Raw genomic sequence first — 15,941 nt, 5'->3', positions numbered from 1 at the left:
TAAACATAGGAGTGATCTGGGGTCTTTCTGGGGTCATACATTAATTATTAAACTGTTAAATTAATGTTTACATTTAATAACCATATTTTGACTTTCATTTTATTGCTGGTAGACCTGCCTTTAAACCTGTAAGCAATAAGCATTTATTCCTATTCCTATTCTCAACAGGGATTAAACTATTTATTTTAGATCTTTAATCACTTTTATAATCTATTAACATTTGAACACAATTGTTCTCATCTAAACTCAGTACTATATTCATCAGTAGACGTAAGCGCATTCTCGGTACAATAAAAACTTATTTGTAAGTAGGTTCTCGGCATGGAAACTTTAGAACTTGGAACTTCTGTAAGGAATCCCTGATGGAATATCCAAGAATCTGAAAACAAATACAGAGAAGAAAACAACTTCGCAACATTAAAGGGCAAGGCAGTACTAGCTTTTGTTTAAAAATCTCGGGACTGTGTCTAAGTTCCAAAATTATCTAATTTGGCCTTTATGAATGATTCTAGCCTGAAGGTCTTTTCAAGTGAACAAGAGATGTTCTTGTTAGCAAGTAAAATCCTGAACAAGAAGATAGAATCCAGATATAAATTATAATTTAGGAGCACAAAAATTCACTTATGGGTCATGGATAAGTAATTCATTTCTTTTGAAACGCAGTATTGCCTTGTCCCAGGCATCCAGCTTCAAGAATGTGGCTGTCTTGTGACTTCTGAGGTCAGGAAAGAATGACATCACCGCATTTGCACGCATTACCATTCTGACATAGTGGCACCTTGTTTTTTTTTTATTCTTCTCCTTCTCCACTGAGAGTCTGAATTGTGCTCTGTTCTCTGTTCTTTCAAAGAATACCTTTTTCTTTCTATTCTACCAGCTGCTATATGAAGTGGAGAAAATGCCACTCTATCTAATGATGAATGATACTTGACCCTGGACCTGTTCCTCTGAATTTCATGGAATACTAAATTAACATGAGAGACCTCAACCATGGGATTTCTATTATTCATGCAGTAAAAATGGGGACACGTTATGCAATCTAATTTTTAAACTATCAAGGTAGATAGGCTAAATGAAGATTAAATGCATTTTGAACCTGAAGATTAACAGAGTATATTGAAAATGTATATAGAAATGAGGTTATAACTACTTTCTTGTGGAGACCCCTGCTTGATGAGCATTCCAGAGCGGCAGGTTGCCCAAGTGGGCCTTTGTTTGGGGGTTGAATATGATTAATTATACGAAGCAATAGTTATCACTGGATTAACAATTAGCAGGACCTGTCAAGTAGTCAGTCTAAGATCGCAAACTAATTGAACGGCTGGTTGCCCATTGTATCACGGAGCAAGGCTGTAGGAATGAGACAAATTTCCTTCCTTTCATGTACTTTCCTTCCCTAATATTGAGCTCCAAAAATCCCACTTTCACACAATAATTTTCTATAAATATGAATTTTCTTTAAATGTTCACTGTACAAAGTTTCCCTCATTATAGTTCAGTTCCTCCATAGTATAGAAATGTCTCCAGGTAGGCCTTCATTTTCAGAAAAGTTATATAAATATTTGTTTTTGATAGATTTTTATACCTCTAATGATATGTCATTTCTAATTTAAATCAGTAAAGATACTTTTATCAAATGCATTTCGAAACAGTAACAGTATTTAACAGTATTTGGCTTTTCAAACTTAAAACGTATGCAGTTGTTTAACAGTGTGTTTCTATTGGCTTTTGTTTGTTTGTTGTAATTTAGGTGTGTGGAAATATACAATAGGTGTTCTGTAAAGGTGATAATTGATCATTCAGAGGTACATATTGTGTAAAGAAATCTTTTAAATATGTGTTTAATACAAATTTAAACTATGGATTTTACATTGTGCTGTTTAACATTGCAAAGCCATCCATTTTAATATTACTAATTTAGTTACAGACATACATTACATGACAGTATAGTAGGAAAAGTGCCTGTGAATACTGCAATTGATTCTATAAAGTTATTTTGTGTAAATAATAGCATAAAACTGCATGGAAACATAAGGGAACACATCTTTAGAGCAACCAGTAAAGAATTAATACATGACCGTGCCATGTAATAACAGAATGCTTCCTAATCCCCCACATATAGTGGAATGATAAATCACAATTATATGTAACTTTATTTAACCTCTATCGTGTTTTATTTTTGTAGTAGTAGTAGTAGTAGTATTTCAGGAGTAACCACTGGCTCTGTGCCTTTGTGAATTAGTTATGGAAGTGGAAAATGGTGAGTTTTAGGCAGTGTTTACATTATCAGTAATATATTAAAGATATTAAATCTCGCTGAGGCTCAACAGGGACACGCTGCTCTTATTATGGGAACCTGAAGCCCACACAAATGGCCTAACCGTATTTCTTCAGTCACATCAGGAAGGATTAGCATGGGAAGGATACCAGCTGTACAGAATGATGGCCTATTATGAAAAGTTTGGTAGGAGGCAGGGAGTAAAGTGATTTGATCAAGAAGAAACTTGATTGTTTTGTAAAGGGAACGCACAGGAGGAGCAACAGCACCATGGTGAGCGGGACATATCAAAATATTTGACAGACTTCACTGGTATGAAAACCCCTCTTTCTTTACAACGGCAGTAACGCTACATTAGGCCCCTGGTTCTTGATGTCATTGTTTGGTACTGAGTGTTCAAAGCTGGCCCTTTAGGATGAAGTCAATCTGCATTACTACCATGTCACGAAATTAAGGGACATTCGTAGACTCCTTTTCAATCAAACTGACTCAAGAATTTCAATGCCAGCAAAGTAAAACCTTTCTTACGCAAGCTAACTCCTTTTAATTTACTTTGCGGTTTATTTTTTTAGCACCACTTTGCAGTCATGTGGCTAGAGCATTTATAAAATGAAATACAAACAAATAGTTAAGGTACAATCCCACCATGTGCCTGCTGACTCTTTTGCAGTGAAATTGCGTGTGCTTCATACATATTACAGACTACAGGCGTAAACTGTTCCCTGCATGATTTTACATTCCAGGCTTTACAAGCTGTGGAATTATTTCCCACTTCGGTTGGGTTATTGGTTTTAGGGCATATCTTATGATTATGCATTACTGCGATTGATGTTGAAAATGCCAAAATGATGCAGCATTTGGAGATAGCAAAAAAAACAAAACAGATGATATCACTGTCACATGATCTGCAAGTTACGACCTTTGCTGAAAGTACTATCTAGAGACCTACAGGCATTGTCATTTGAGTGTTTTCTTTAGTGTTATTTAAACTAAACAGAATATGGGATGTTCTCTTCAGAAATAACTTTACATTGTATTTCTGTTATATATTTAATATGTGTACAATCACTGAATGATGTTTGCACATCCTATTTATGAAACAGAATTGGGGTAATTAATTATTTTAGTAACTAATTAATGAAATTATGTAACATTTATCAGCTATGAGGTTATATAACATTGAATTTTTATGGAAGTGATAGTATAGTTATTTTTCTACATGGAAAAACCTGTTTGTTTAATTATATCTTTGCATATATGTAGTTTCTAAAAGAAGATCACAAACTTAGGTTAATACAATAATATATATGTATCTTGTGCTTGTATAGTGTGCATATATTCCAGGTATAGATTTCATTTGAACAATGCAATTTATGTAACTAATAATAAAAGCAATACAAAACACAATACAACTACTTTTCATTCAGTTAAAGTAATGATTATAGTCTACATATTGTGTGTATCTATCTATCTCTCAGTCTATCTATCTATATATATATTATATTATATTATAATCTCTGTTGATTTCAGATACCTCTGATTATATATAATAATTCTGTATCATTTTCATATATCTGTGACATTCTGAAAAGTGTTTAAATTCTCAATTTATTTTAAGCTGTTTAATATTTACACTTATAAAAATTGTATAAGACTATGATACGGTATATAAGTACATTCTGTTTCTTATCATCTGCTGAAAATGAACATTGTTTTGCAAAGCCTATGCAGGCCAACAGGGGTCTGTCTAATATTGCAGCATTGCACAGCTTTCTTGGGAGAGAAACACATAATAGTTTGAATACTGTGTTACTGAAAGGGTTGATTGCTATCCCCAATGTTGTGTGTACACTGTGAGTACACAAAGCAGTCACTACAAAGCACAGTAGAAGTGGAAGCACGTCAGCTGTTCATGCTGTAATGCTCATAACACTGGTGTACCTTCATTTTTTTCAGATTTAACATAACTGTTTACTGAAAGCTATGCCACAATGCAATGACCAGTAGCCTAGGAGAACATAAATGTTAAGATATCAAGCTACAGGCCTCCGTCTGCTTAGTGAGATCTGTCAGCTATTTGGTGTGTGATGTATTTTGTATCATACTGCTGTTAAAAAAAATAAAAAATCCCAAACATACTGGTTATATTTAAACTTCTAAACAAATGCTTCAATATATTCGACTGTTACTTGTTTAAGAAGTTTATCTTAGCCTTCTCCGAGTTTGAGTCTTATTTAGGTAATTGTCACTATAATGAAACAAGAAAAGCACAATTATCCATAATTTCCTTCTACATGCAAAGCTAACATGTGTAAAGTAATAGCTCATTTTCAATAGCCTTGTTTAGCATATGCCTCATGTTGGCTCTGCAAGGCCTCAAGGCCTGTCTCTTGAGCCGGCTGTGTCTTGCACCACACAGCCCCCCTTAGCCTCTAAAACTAATAGCTTTGAATCACTTTCTGCCCTGATGCTAATTTCTTTACTGGTGCATTATGGGAATTAATGTACCTGACATCCTATGTCAATGGCAGAAGCTCTTTGTGTCTCTTTTATATTTAGTTAGGCACATTCCTACAGATGGCATTCTATTGAAAAATGTTCCCCTTCCTGAAAAAAAACACACTGCGCTAAACCTCTAGGTGCAGAAGGCTGTTAACGGTTGCTGATGATAGTAGGCAAACATTAACATAATAATTAGTGTCTTGTAATTGTTTCATTAAAACCAGTTGTTCCATTTCTCCTCGTGTTTTCCCAGAAGAGAAGCTGAATTTGGACGACAGCCAGTGGGAGGACATCCACGTTGTCACCGGAGCGCTCAAGATGTTTTTCCGAGAGCTGCCAGAGCCACTGTTCCCATATCGCTTCTTTGAGCTATTTGTTGAGGCAATAAGTAAGTATGCCTCTTCTCTATTGAAAATATCTCTCCTTTTAAAGCAGACTTTAAAGGACAATTAGAGGGAATGCAGGAATCAATTTCAGCCATTTATAATCAGGCTACAATCTATCTGATATTGTATTGGGATTGAATTTTCAATAGTTATTTTTTATTATTTAAAAGAAAGGTAGAGCTTTGAGCAAAAGTTGAGATAAATGAAAGGTGTAGCCTAGTGGAAGCAGCAGTTTTAATGTGTTACTTAATGTATGCTCTTATAGTATACAATATGTAGTTTAACATGTAAAGCTGACAGTTAACTCCTTGACCATTAAAACTGTAGCTTGGCAAACCCATATATATATATATATATATATATATATATATATATATATATATATATATATCCCAGGCAGGCATGTTGTAGTGTTACTGAACAGATGTTAAAATCAGCAGCCCACCTATGAAGCAATCTGACTTGTGGCTTTGTGAACTTACCAGGATACAAATAATGTGTTATTGTTTAATATTTTAATAAGTGTCCAGTCAAACTGAATAATAATAATAATACTTACAAATATATATTTTGAACATTAATATTTACACTATAATATGATATAGATTTGATCAAATGAACATATCTCTATACATATTTTCATTATAAGCAGATGTGCATTGTTTTTTGGTAAATTCAAGTCTAAATTATGCCTTTCATGAGAATAATTAATAACCATTTGCTTATATGTTAAAATATTTATGCAATACTCTGTCTTCTTTTAAGCTTTTTTGTATTTAGCGTATTCTGTTTAAGAAGTGTCTGATCTTTCCTTTGCTCAGTGAAATAGTCACCAATTTCCACCTTGAAAGTCTTGCTGCTTCACATAAAATCCATTAGGAGGCATACTATTCATGGACTGAGAAAGAGAACAAGTGCCAATTACTTTTCTATATGGAGTAGAATTTTAGATACAGTTTTTACACTAAATAATTCGGGCAGGAATATGACATTTTATCTTCTCTAAGAACTTCAGAGAACATTTTGCAAAGATGATAATCACACCATATCAAATCAAGATAAATTATTTTGAAAACACCATAGAACTCCATAGAAAGAAAGACCCTTTTGATTTTACACCTTTTAGTAAATACATATCAAGTGTGTATTCCACAGCATATTGGAAAAAAAAAAATATATATATATAGTTTTTTTTGTTTGTTTGTTTGTTTTTTTAAGTTTAAGATGCATTTCTTCACAACAAACAAATCAACTTACTCCAATACAATATTACAATATTTCACTATAGTGACAAGATACTTTGCTTAAATTGATACTTAAAAGTCTAAAACTTTCTGAAATGATTGCACTGTTTGCGATATTTATGTATTTATTCTCAGCAGAGGTTCCACATTTGTTTAGTGAATAGTTTAGAAATATTTTTAAAGACAGTGATTGATTGTTGTGCCTTGCAATTAATTTTCTGGACACCAACTATAAATCAGCATTGTGGTACATGTCATGTGTATTGTATTTGTGCAGTTTAGAAATTGTGACAGTAATTTATTTGTATAGTACAGTTTTAGTCCACTGTGAAATATATAAGCTTGAAAAATATGGACCAATTTTATTAAGGTTTAATTCTAGTTTTTCATTATTCAGCTTGTAATACTTTCTCTGATCTCCACATGAAGAGTCTATGCCATATTGAGGCTGAACAGCAGTCCTGCAAAACAATTTCTTATGTCAGCTTTGATGTGGGTTTTTGTGTATTTGATTACAGGTGACATATGATGTTTTCTAAGTGAATGCTTTATTGATTAGCATGTTTTATTAGTAATACAAAGCATTTGCATTTCTACATTTAAAAACACTAATATTAAGATCTCAGTATTTATCTATAGGCCCCTCCAACAAACAACTTTCACTTTTAAAAACAAACAAACAAAAACTGTGAACAAAATTAAGGAAATATCACAGTATGTTAATGCTTGGTCCTAAAACTTGGAAAGGTTTTAAAGTTGAACGTTTCTGTTTGTTTTAAAGTTGTATGAGTAATGGCATACATAAAAGGCTTTGAGTGCTTTATGGTACATTCAGCGTTGGTTACACTTATTTGACTTTTCATTACATAAACATCCTTACTCTGAGATTATACGTACTAGAATTGGAGTTTTAGGAAAGTAAACTAAACACACTGGAGTAGTATCCATAATTAATTTTGGGGAAACATAAGAAGCACATGTAAATTTACTCTGAATATGTTAGCTTTGCCACAATTCTAGCACTTGAAAAATCACACTTTTAAATTACCAGAACTATCTGGACAATTGACAGCTTCCCCTGTGGTCAAAAAGGCAGGCTGTGTTAAACAGCCCTTCTCCTCCGGCACTGAAGCAATACATAGATTAATCTGGGTAGGCATAGATGCATCCAACTACTTACAGGCTGTTTGGGATGACACTGATGTAGATGCTACAGCTGCTGTCACATTCGTATTTGTCATTGGGTATGCTTACCTTGAAGAGCAATGTTCGGTTCACATTATCCAAATTTTCCTCATGATAGGAATAAACAGTTTGTCTGTTGTGTGTTGAATTAAGGAGTACACCACAGCCTGGCATTACTTGATATGGATGATGTTGAGCTTAGCAAAGAGAAAAAAGTGTTAAATAAGCAATCTTCTTTTTACTGTTTGCATAAATAATCTTGGTTGTTCACTTATTTTGCTACATGCTTGTTATATTTTTTCTCCTAAAAAGGAATCTTGAGGAACTTTTGTTGTGCTGGTAGAGCAATATAAAACCACAATGCTCAAAGCTAAGTATGTGCTGTGCATTGTGCATTATTTGACAATTCATGTTATAGTTTGATTGACAAAACTTGAATTTTGGCAGAAGTCCAAATAACTTACTGTTACTGTGTTTCAGATGCATACTTTAGATTCATGTGTTTAAAAGACCTAGAATTTCTAATCAAAATAGACTTTTCAAAGTTGAACTATGAGTTTAAAAATGTCTTTATTGAGAACCTACTTTGCTTCAGTGTGATGCAGATAGTGTTTCACTACCAAAGCCACACAATGTATCCGTCATGCTTTATCAGTTGAATTGCATGTGAGAATATGTAAGCATCTATTCTATCTAAACATGTATTAATTCCTACAGCACTGTCTTAGATTCCTACACATGATGCACATTATGTACAAATCTACAGCTATTAGTGAAAGCTTACCATATTCCTGACCCTTTCTCCATTAGTTAAGTAATCTGGGCCAAGAACACTGTAGATACATATTACATGTCTTACTGCTACATCACTTCTCATCTGTCTCTCTCATAAACTTGCTTTTGTGACTGGCTTTAGATCAATTGACTTACCCATTGTACATTTCATCAGAGGTTATATCACATTAAAGCTCAGACTACCACATCAAAATAAGATCATTTTTGTTGTAATGTGAATATGTCACGTGTGTCACTTGTCACCTTTTGTAAACACATTAGAGCACATGTTGGCTGTGCCCATTTGAATTCCTGAAATGTGCACATGGAGTATTTTTAAATAGTGGTTATTCCCATCATTTTCAATAACCAATTCAAAGAAAACATCATCACACTTTCAATCTTTTGTTTAAAACTATTGTTACACATTCATCTTTTCCTAGGCACCTTGTAAAATATACGTACATTGAATTTGCTGACAGGTCTGACCAAAATACCATGGCGGGGAACGGAATTTTCTTTTAGAGGGAAGAGGGAAGCGTATTTTTCTTTTAGCATTTTAGACCGCGAAGTTCTCCTTAGAAATGCAGATCACCCCATTCATAATAAAATGTGAGCTATGTAAATGTTTCCAGCCGTGCTTTTGTTCAGCCTTGCACAATAACTGATATCATCGGCTGTCGTGAACTAGGTTTGCATGGATTTCAGGTGTAGCCTTTACAACTGTTGATAAAAGTTTCCTTTTCTAGAAGACGTGTATGAACTTAGAGATATCGCAATTGAAAATCTGATTAGACTTCTTTAAATTATTATTATTAGTGGTAGCAGTAGAAGTAGTAACAGTAGGTAGTATTGTTTTCTCACTCTATTAATGTGTAAATGAAACCAAAGAGTATGGCTTTCAACTGCAAGACAGAAACACCTCCTGCATGTTCAATTCTATAATGGTCTTACAAACAAGAGGGGTCACTGTTCAACAGCAAGCTGAGGATCTCGGCATTGAACCCCCCCGCCACCACCACCTCCCCAACCCTCATTATTTTGTGGACCAATTTCATCACTGGGGACTCTATGGTTGGTGAGTGGCAAAGCCTGGATTTGAACTCTAGGCAAAGGTTTTCACCAGATGAGCTTCCGTGCACCAGTCTTTTTGATGCATCTTTAATGGACAGTGACATACAACAAAGTTAGTCTGACTGACACAGATATCTTACGGTTCATTAATAAATTATTCTATTTAAGACTTCAACTTGATTTCCGAGCTCTGGAATCAGGGGGGTACCATCTGTATAGTCTCTCAGGTTCCAGATAAGTTTCTGTGAATGAGCAGCAGTCAGCAGTCAGCCGTCTGCAGGGAAAAAAACAGTTGTCCCAATTTCAGTTTTACATCAATACAGGCCATCTGATGGACTAAAGACCAGTTCCACAAATGTCTGACTTTGGGATTCATTTGCTGTTTCCAGCAGCAATGCTACAAATTGAAAACTGTATTCATATGTTTTTAGTAACATAAATCTATGATTAATAGTTAAATGTTTTCAATTTTAATGTAGCATGCTTGCTTAATTTCTATTTTCACATTTCACATTTCCAATTGAAACATTCTTCAGTGAATTTTCCTCATTGCACCTATACCTTGTATTTCCATGTTTAAAAGGTATTACATAGCCTTTTATGTAAGTGATATTAATGCATAAAGGTTTATTGTACAAAGTCCTAAAGAGCATCACTCTCTGAGCATTAACCAACATTTTGAGTATGCACAAAAAAATCATTAAAAAATAAAGGCACCACTCCTTCACATGAGGAGCTTTCCCAGCATCAGTGCCTTGTTTTGCCAGTAATACAAAAGGTCAATATTCAATATTAATTTTTTTAACTGTACATGTTGCAGGAGAACTTTTAGGAAGCATTTTGTCCTGAACTAAATAGAAATGTAATCTTTGAAGTAGTTCAAGAAGATAAAAGACAAGAGGTAAACATACAAATGATTTTCCTTTCCCCTGTTGTATGATGCCATACTGCAGGACTTAATGACAGTAATCCTGGGTATCTGTGATTCTTATCTACATGCTAAAAGTAGGCCAAAGATAAGTCAGTTCACAGCAAATACTCCTGTTGTTCTAGCTGGTTACTGTCAGTTATTATACACATGTACAAATATGCTGATCAGTTACAGTCTTGATAGTTTAGGCATTTAATTAGTACTGTAAGACCTCATCATAGCAGGTGGTATAATTAGCTTCACCTGCAATATTCTCCCTTCATACACTGCTGAGGACGCTGGCGTATGGCAAGTTGACTGTCTTGTATTTAAAGGGATAGTCATCTTTAACTGGAATCCAGAGAAAGGACTTTTTGGTCTTTAACAGGTGTTTTAAGCAATTGTGTCTATTCTAGGTATACTTCCTGAAGATTAAACTAAAGCAGTTTTCCTTTATCTTTCACCTAAGTCCTGAAACAAAGTCTGTTAGAAAATATGAAAGCTTTCTCAGGAAATGTTTGCATCTGAAAACGACTAAACAAGGGTTAATATCTCAGCCTTTCTTTAATAAAGCAGAAGCATTTATGTCAGCAAAGTATATCGGCAAAACAACGTATGTCTTCGTTATTCTCCATTTGAGACATTACTGTGAAACATTAACACCAACAATTAACAGTATCACGATGACAAATTCAACGAGACTCTAAACCACACTTAAATATTCTTCTATTTTGGATGATATTATCTTCCCTCCCCCGAGACTTGTCATATTGGAGGCAAAATGTAACAAAACGGCCAAAGTGTTAATGTCGCAACATTCATGGGTGTTGTTTTTCTTTTTTCTTTTATCTTTTTGAGAGTTAACTATTGAAGTTGTAACAGCGTTTTGAAAACTGACCACTGCATGTATTGCTATTATTTTTAAAAGAATGGGTATTTTGCTATTGTAATGTAATATGTTATTGCTTGCCCTTTTCCCAAGATTTAAAGTCATGCAGACTTCTTCAGAAGAAACATCTGCATAGTTATAAAAAAGTCTGGCTTGGTTCAATGTCAATAGGAAAATATCAGAAGAATGACAAAGGAAGAGCCAATGACTCTGATGTCATCTTCAGAAAACATTCCACACACAGACAGAAAAAACTGTGTACATTATTTGGCTTTGTATTTGTTCCCAGTCTGTTCTGTATTTCATTCTAAGTTATACAGAAATAACATACATTAATACAAAGACCTGAAAAAGCTAATGGCTAGCTGCATATCTGCTAATCAGTAAAAGAAACATCACAAAGAATAGGTAATTTAGAATACAAAAAGAATAAGTAATTTGGAATGCACATACCCAAGTGGGCAAATTATTTATGCCTAATGGAATAAAGTCTGCATTAGTTTTATTGCAATTAAAAAGCTTGCTTTATTACCTGTCATTGAAAGCACTTGACTATGCAGCAAAGTTACAGACCCAGTGGAGGGTCTTTCATGAGCATATTCCTTAAGTATCAAATCAATGTATTGTATCCCTGTAAGCCTGTACATAAGAGAATTCAAGTGAGGCTTTTTAAATATAGCATGCCATTTGGGAATTGTATTTTTCTACATAGAATTAATAAGAATATGGTGCTCTGGGTTTATCTGTTTCAGTATTCCATACCTCTGCTAAAAAAAAAAAAAAAAAAAACATAATGGCTGAGCATTGCTCTCTGTCTCGTTTCTGCACTTAAGCTGTGCCGCCACTTTCTGTATCCTAATCATTACTGGCATGAACGTCACTCTTTTTACGGCTCAGGTTAGTGATAGCTTAGGGGAAGGGGGTATGAATCTCAGCCATGTCTTAGCTCTCGTCTGGATGTCTTGCTCTTTTGTAGTGCGTGTATTTGCAGACTTTTTTGCCATGGTTATTTTAGCTTCACCTCTCCCATAAGGAGTCAGTATGGAGCCAAGTTGTGACTGCCTTGAGGGGTGACAGAAAACAGGCATTAATTGTGTTAATTAATATGTTTGTATAATTCTATGCTTCTTTTTTCCTTCTTCTTTCCTTCTGGCATCACTGGCATGAATGAACAGTTGATTTTAAAAGAATTAGGTTAAGATATGAGAAATTCCCTGGAAAAAATTCTGGACAAGCCCTTGAATGGCAACTAGGCAGTGTACCCCACTTGCATTTATCATGAGTAATAAAGCTTTTTGACATTGTGGCCCACAGTCATTCATCATTCCTCATTTAAGACACAAGTTTGGCTTTTTAGTGACAGCAGTGAAAGATTATTGTCATTAGAAGCAGATCTTTTGTTTTGATGGCCCTTTTAATGGGGTTGCATTAGTGAAGGTCCTAGGGGCCAGTTTTTGGGTGATTAAGCAAGCAACACATTTACAAGTCACTAATTGAGACAGTAATGCCAGGAACCCATGGTGTGCGCTTTCTATAATGAACTACAGTTGCACGATCACTCTGAAGCATTACCAGAGAGGAGTGATCTATAGAATGAACTTGCTCTAATGCACTGCACTTTGGGTGTATTCACAGAGCTCTTTAAATAGTCATAAGCCCTATTTAGGGGCTAGACCATGAGGCAACACTAAATCATTACACTAGGAACTGAAGTTGTTTGGTAACACATGCAACTTTAATTATAGTAAGTAGATGGAATCTCTGATTGAAAATGAGCATCCGGATTGTAATTTAATATAAAATTGTGCTCTCTGCAACAGATTTTTTTTTTCCACAATTAATTAAATCTGTCAAATTGGGAATACATTCATTTGCCTTCTGATGAGTACAGCAGTGTATTGTAAGTTATTGTGAGAGTAATCTCGCCCTAATTTGGAGAATAAAAAAATAAAATATTAGGCAATAAAATAATCACCTGAGATAAATTAGATATTGCTTCTATGTCAACTGAAATGTCTTCTTTTTTTTTTTTGTAATGATTCTTTTTTTTATTCCAGTAAAGTATTTTAAAATTGGGTCATTAGGCAGATTTTCGGAAGCTAACTGTGAAATATCCATGTTTTCTTTCCCTGGTTAAAGATACTTTTATACCAAATTCCCAAGTGCCCATTACTCATTAAAAATGTTTAACAACATTTTAATTGAAGAATTAATTACCTTCTGCTGGGCAAAATCTTCCTAAACTCCAGCTTGGGAGTCATCACAAGCAGAAAGAAACAGCCAACAATGGTATAAGAAAGCTTGCTTTGCAGGCTGGCGCTAAAAGATGACATCAGCATTACAAATTGTGTACAATGTTGAATATCATGTCTTTTGTTTTCCTGACTCAAAGAGTGAATGCTCTGTTCTGTGAAATATGCCCTGTACCCATATGAAACAACACACCTAGAAATACTTGTTCTTGATCACTTTAGAGGATAATAATGTACCTTGCACCTGTTTTGAGTTGATTAACTAAAATAATAACTGATGCTTTATCTACTTGTGTTTTTTGTTTAAATGCAGTTTCTAAAAGTGGTTCATTTGTGTTTTTAACTGTTGCATTTCCTTCCGAGGTTCATAACAGGCATAACAGTGATACAGAATACAAGAAAAAGGTTCAACATCAAATTATATTAGTGCTGATTGATGGATCTGTCAGATCCCCTATACCATGGTAATGGTTTCAGTCTGTACAATTATGGGGGGAAAAAAATAAAATTACTAAAAGATTATTTTCATTAGTCTAACAAATATAGTATCACTTTATTTAAGAAACAGTTTAGGTATAATAAATCAACAGGTTATTGGACTTGCTACTTTAAAACTGTAATATACTACTACAAATGTCTCTGCCTGTTTTTGATTTCACTGCTATACAACATTTAAATAACCCCAGTGTCTTAATACAGCCCTGATTATTCTATTACTCAACGAACATGGATGTGTAAAGTTAAGGGTAAATATTCTGCATGAGCTGAAGGATTACGTAACAAAGCCGTGTCAGTGTTTACAGACAGAGAACAAGCGATCGCCTTTGTTTGTTTGACATCATTTGATTTTTAAACACACTCTCATCCTATGCTTCATTTCCAACATGTTCACATATTATGCTAAACTGTGCCGTGATATTTCCCCGTTTGTCATGTTCTGTTTGGTGCTGCTGTGTTGTTCCAGAAAGTTCCTCAAAGAGCTTTTAAACCAATACCTCTGTCTTGTTTTTTTTTTTTTTCCTTCTCATTTAGCCTCTGCATTCGATTAGTTAATAGTCCCGAGTCCTCAGGTGGAGCTGAGTCTCTGCTTCTCGTCCTGCCAAGCTGTTATTTTGGACGGGAAGGGAAGCAGCTGTGTTTACAGCCCGGGTCCTGGCATACATTTACCAGAATCTATTATTCATATCGTTCAGTATCAGAGAGAGATCTCAAGCCACCTGTCTCGCTGACAAGCTCACCCTTTTGTGAGCTTTCTGTTCAGAGCAAATTATGCTCATGTTGATGAATTGAGTTTTTATGAGTATTGCTAACTAACATTCTCACAGAGAGCCAGGGGCAGCAGGCTGCAAGTGTTTCTACTCAATGAGTAAATGTTTGGAGGAGTTCGCTGTTAAGCACGGAGATCTGATGCTGTGAACGACTTTTTTTAAATCCACAAATTTCCAGTTACGTAAAAGGTACATGTTTTGTCCCTAAGCATACCCCCTCCTAATGCAACATTCAAAATATATTTCATCCCTGTATAAGACCTGAAGAGTAACACAACTTGACTGATTCAGGCATGAAAGTACAAAGGCCACTTGCTGCTAAAAAGCCTGTCTGCTACTTTTGCTACCTGAGGAGTCTGAAGCAAACAATCTCTTGCCCTGAGAACTATAAGTCTGCATCTTTAATTAAGGAAGGTACGTTCACTCATCACAAATGACGATAAGCACCCAGATAAGTTATAACACGATTCATAATTTATAAAGATTTTTCTTTCATCTTCCCCTCTAGTTTGCATAAAACTAATTACTTTGTAAATGGTATTCACTTCAAAATATTCAGCCACTGCAATGGAAATCAAGCTGCCTGGGAACTAAATTGCACTGAGGGTAATTTGCAAATTGTAAGGGTAAAGGTTAGGCCAAGTAACATGTTAGTTATGTAAAATGTAAAAGAATTAGTCTAATATTTTTGAGAAAAAAAATGAATAATCTTAAATGTCTAAAGATTAACTAAAATAAATATGTATTTAATCAATATTATACATTCTATGGAATAAGTCTGTTTTACCCATTGCGTTTAATTGGTCTCCGAATTGTAAACTAACCCACAATAATATTCAGGTGTTTTTTGAAGAAACCTTTATTATTTGATTTATTTAACATATCTTACATGTTTTGGAAGCAAGTATAATAATCACGTGGTTGTGAAAGCATGATACTTCAGGATATTAATAATTATTTTTATATTTTCAATTAATTATGATGTACACATACTTGTTTGATAAGATAGACTGAACTATGTCAAGTGACCGTAGCATAGAAAATATTTGACTAAATTACTGTGTAACAAGTGATACATTTTTCTTTTTAAATTTGTATTACATGATCAAAATCCAAACAGCTTAAAAACTCCTCTGAGTTACTCAAATTGATTGGAAACGATAACTGCACTAGTTCTGT

General features: G+C 34.4%; 1 protein-coding gene across 1 annotated transcript in view; it reads left to right on the top strand.

The window, feature by feature from the left end:
* Window positions 1-15,941, top strand: part of arhgap15 (Rho GTPase activating protein 15) — a 168,325-nt gene that overhangs the window by 119,581 nt on the left and 32,803 nt on the right. Inside the window, exon 12 of the mRNA XM_066687728.1 lies at window positions 5,034-5,168. Within this exon, the coding sequence (XP_066543825.1) occupies window positions 5,034-5,168 (135 nt within the window). The remainder of the gene's footprint in view (window positions 1-5,033; window positions 5,169-15,941) is intronic.

This window comes from Amia ocellicauda, chromosome 16 (genome assembly GCF_036373705.1).
Source record: "Amia ocellicauda isolate fAmiCal2 chromosome 16, fAmiCal2.hap1, whole genome shotgun sequence".
In the NCBI taxonomy this organism is placed as follows: domain Eukaryota; kingdom Metazoa; phylum Chordata; class Actinopteri; order Amiiformes; family Amiidae; genus Amia; species Amia ocellicauda.
The sequence above is the reverse complement of the archived record's forward strand: the minus strand, read 5'-3'. Positions and strand labels throughout refer to the sequence as shown.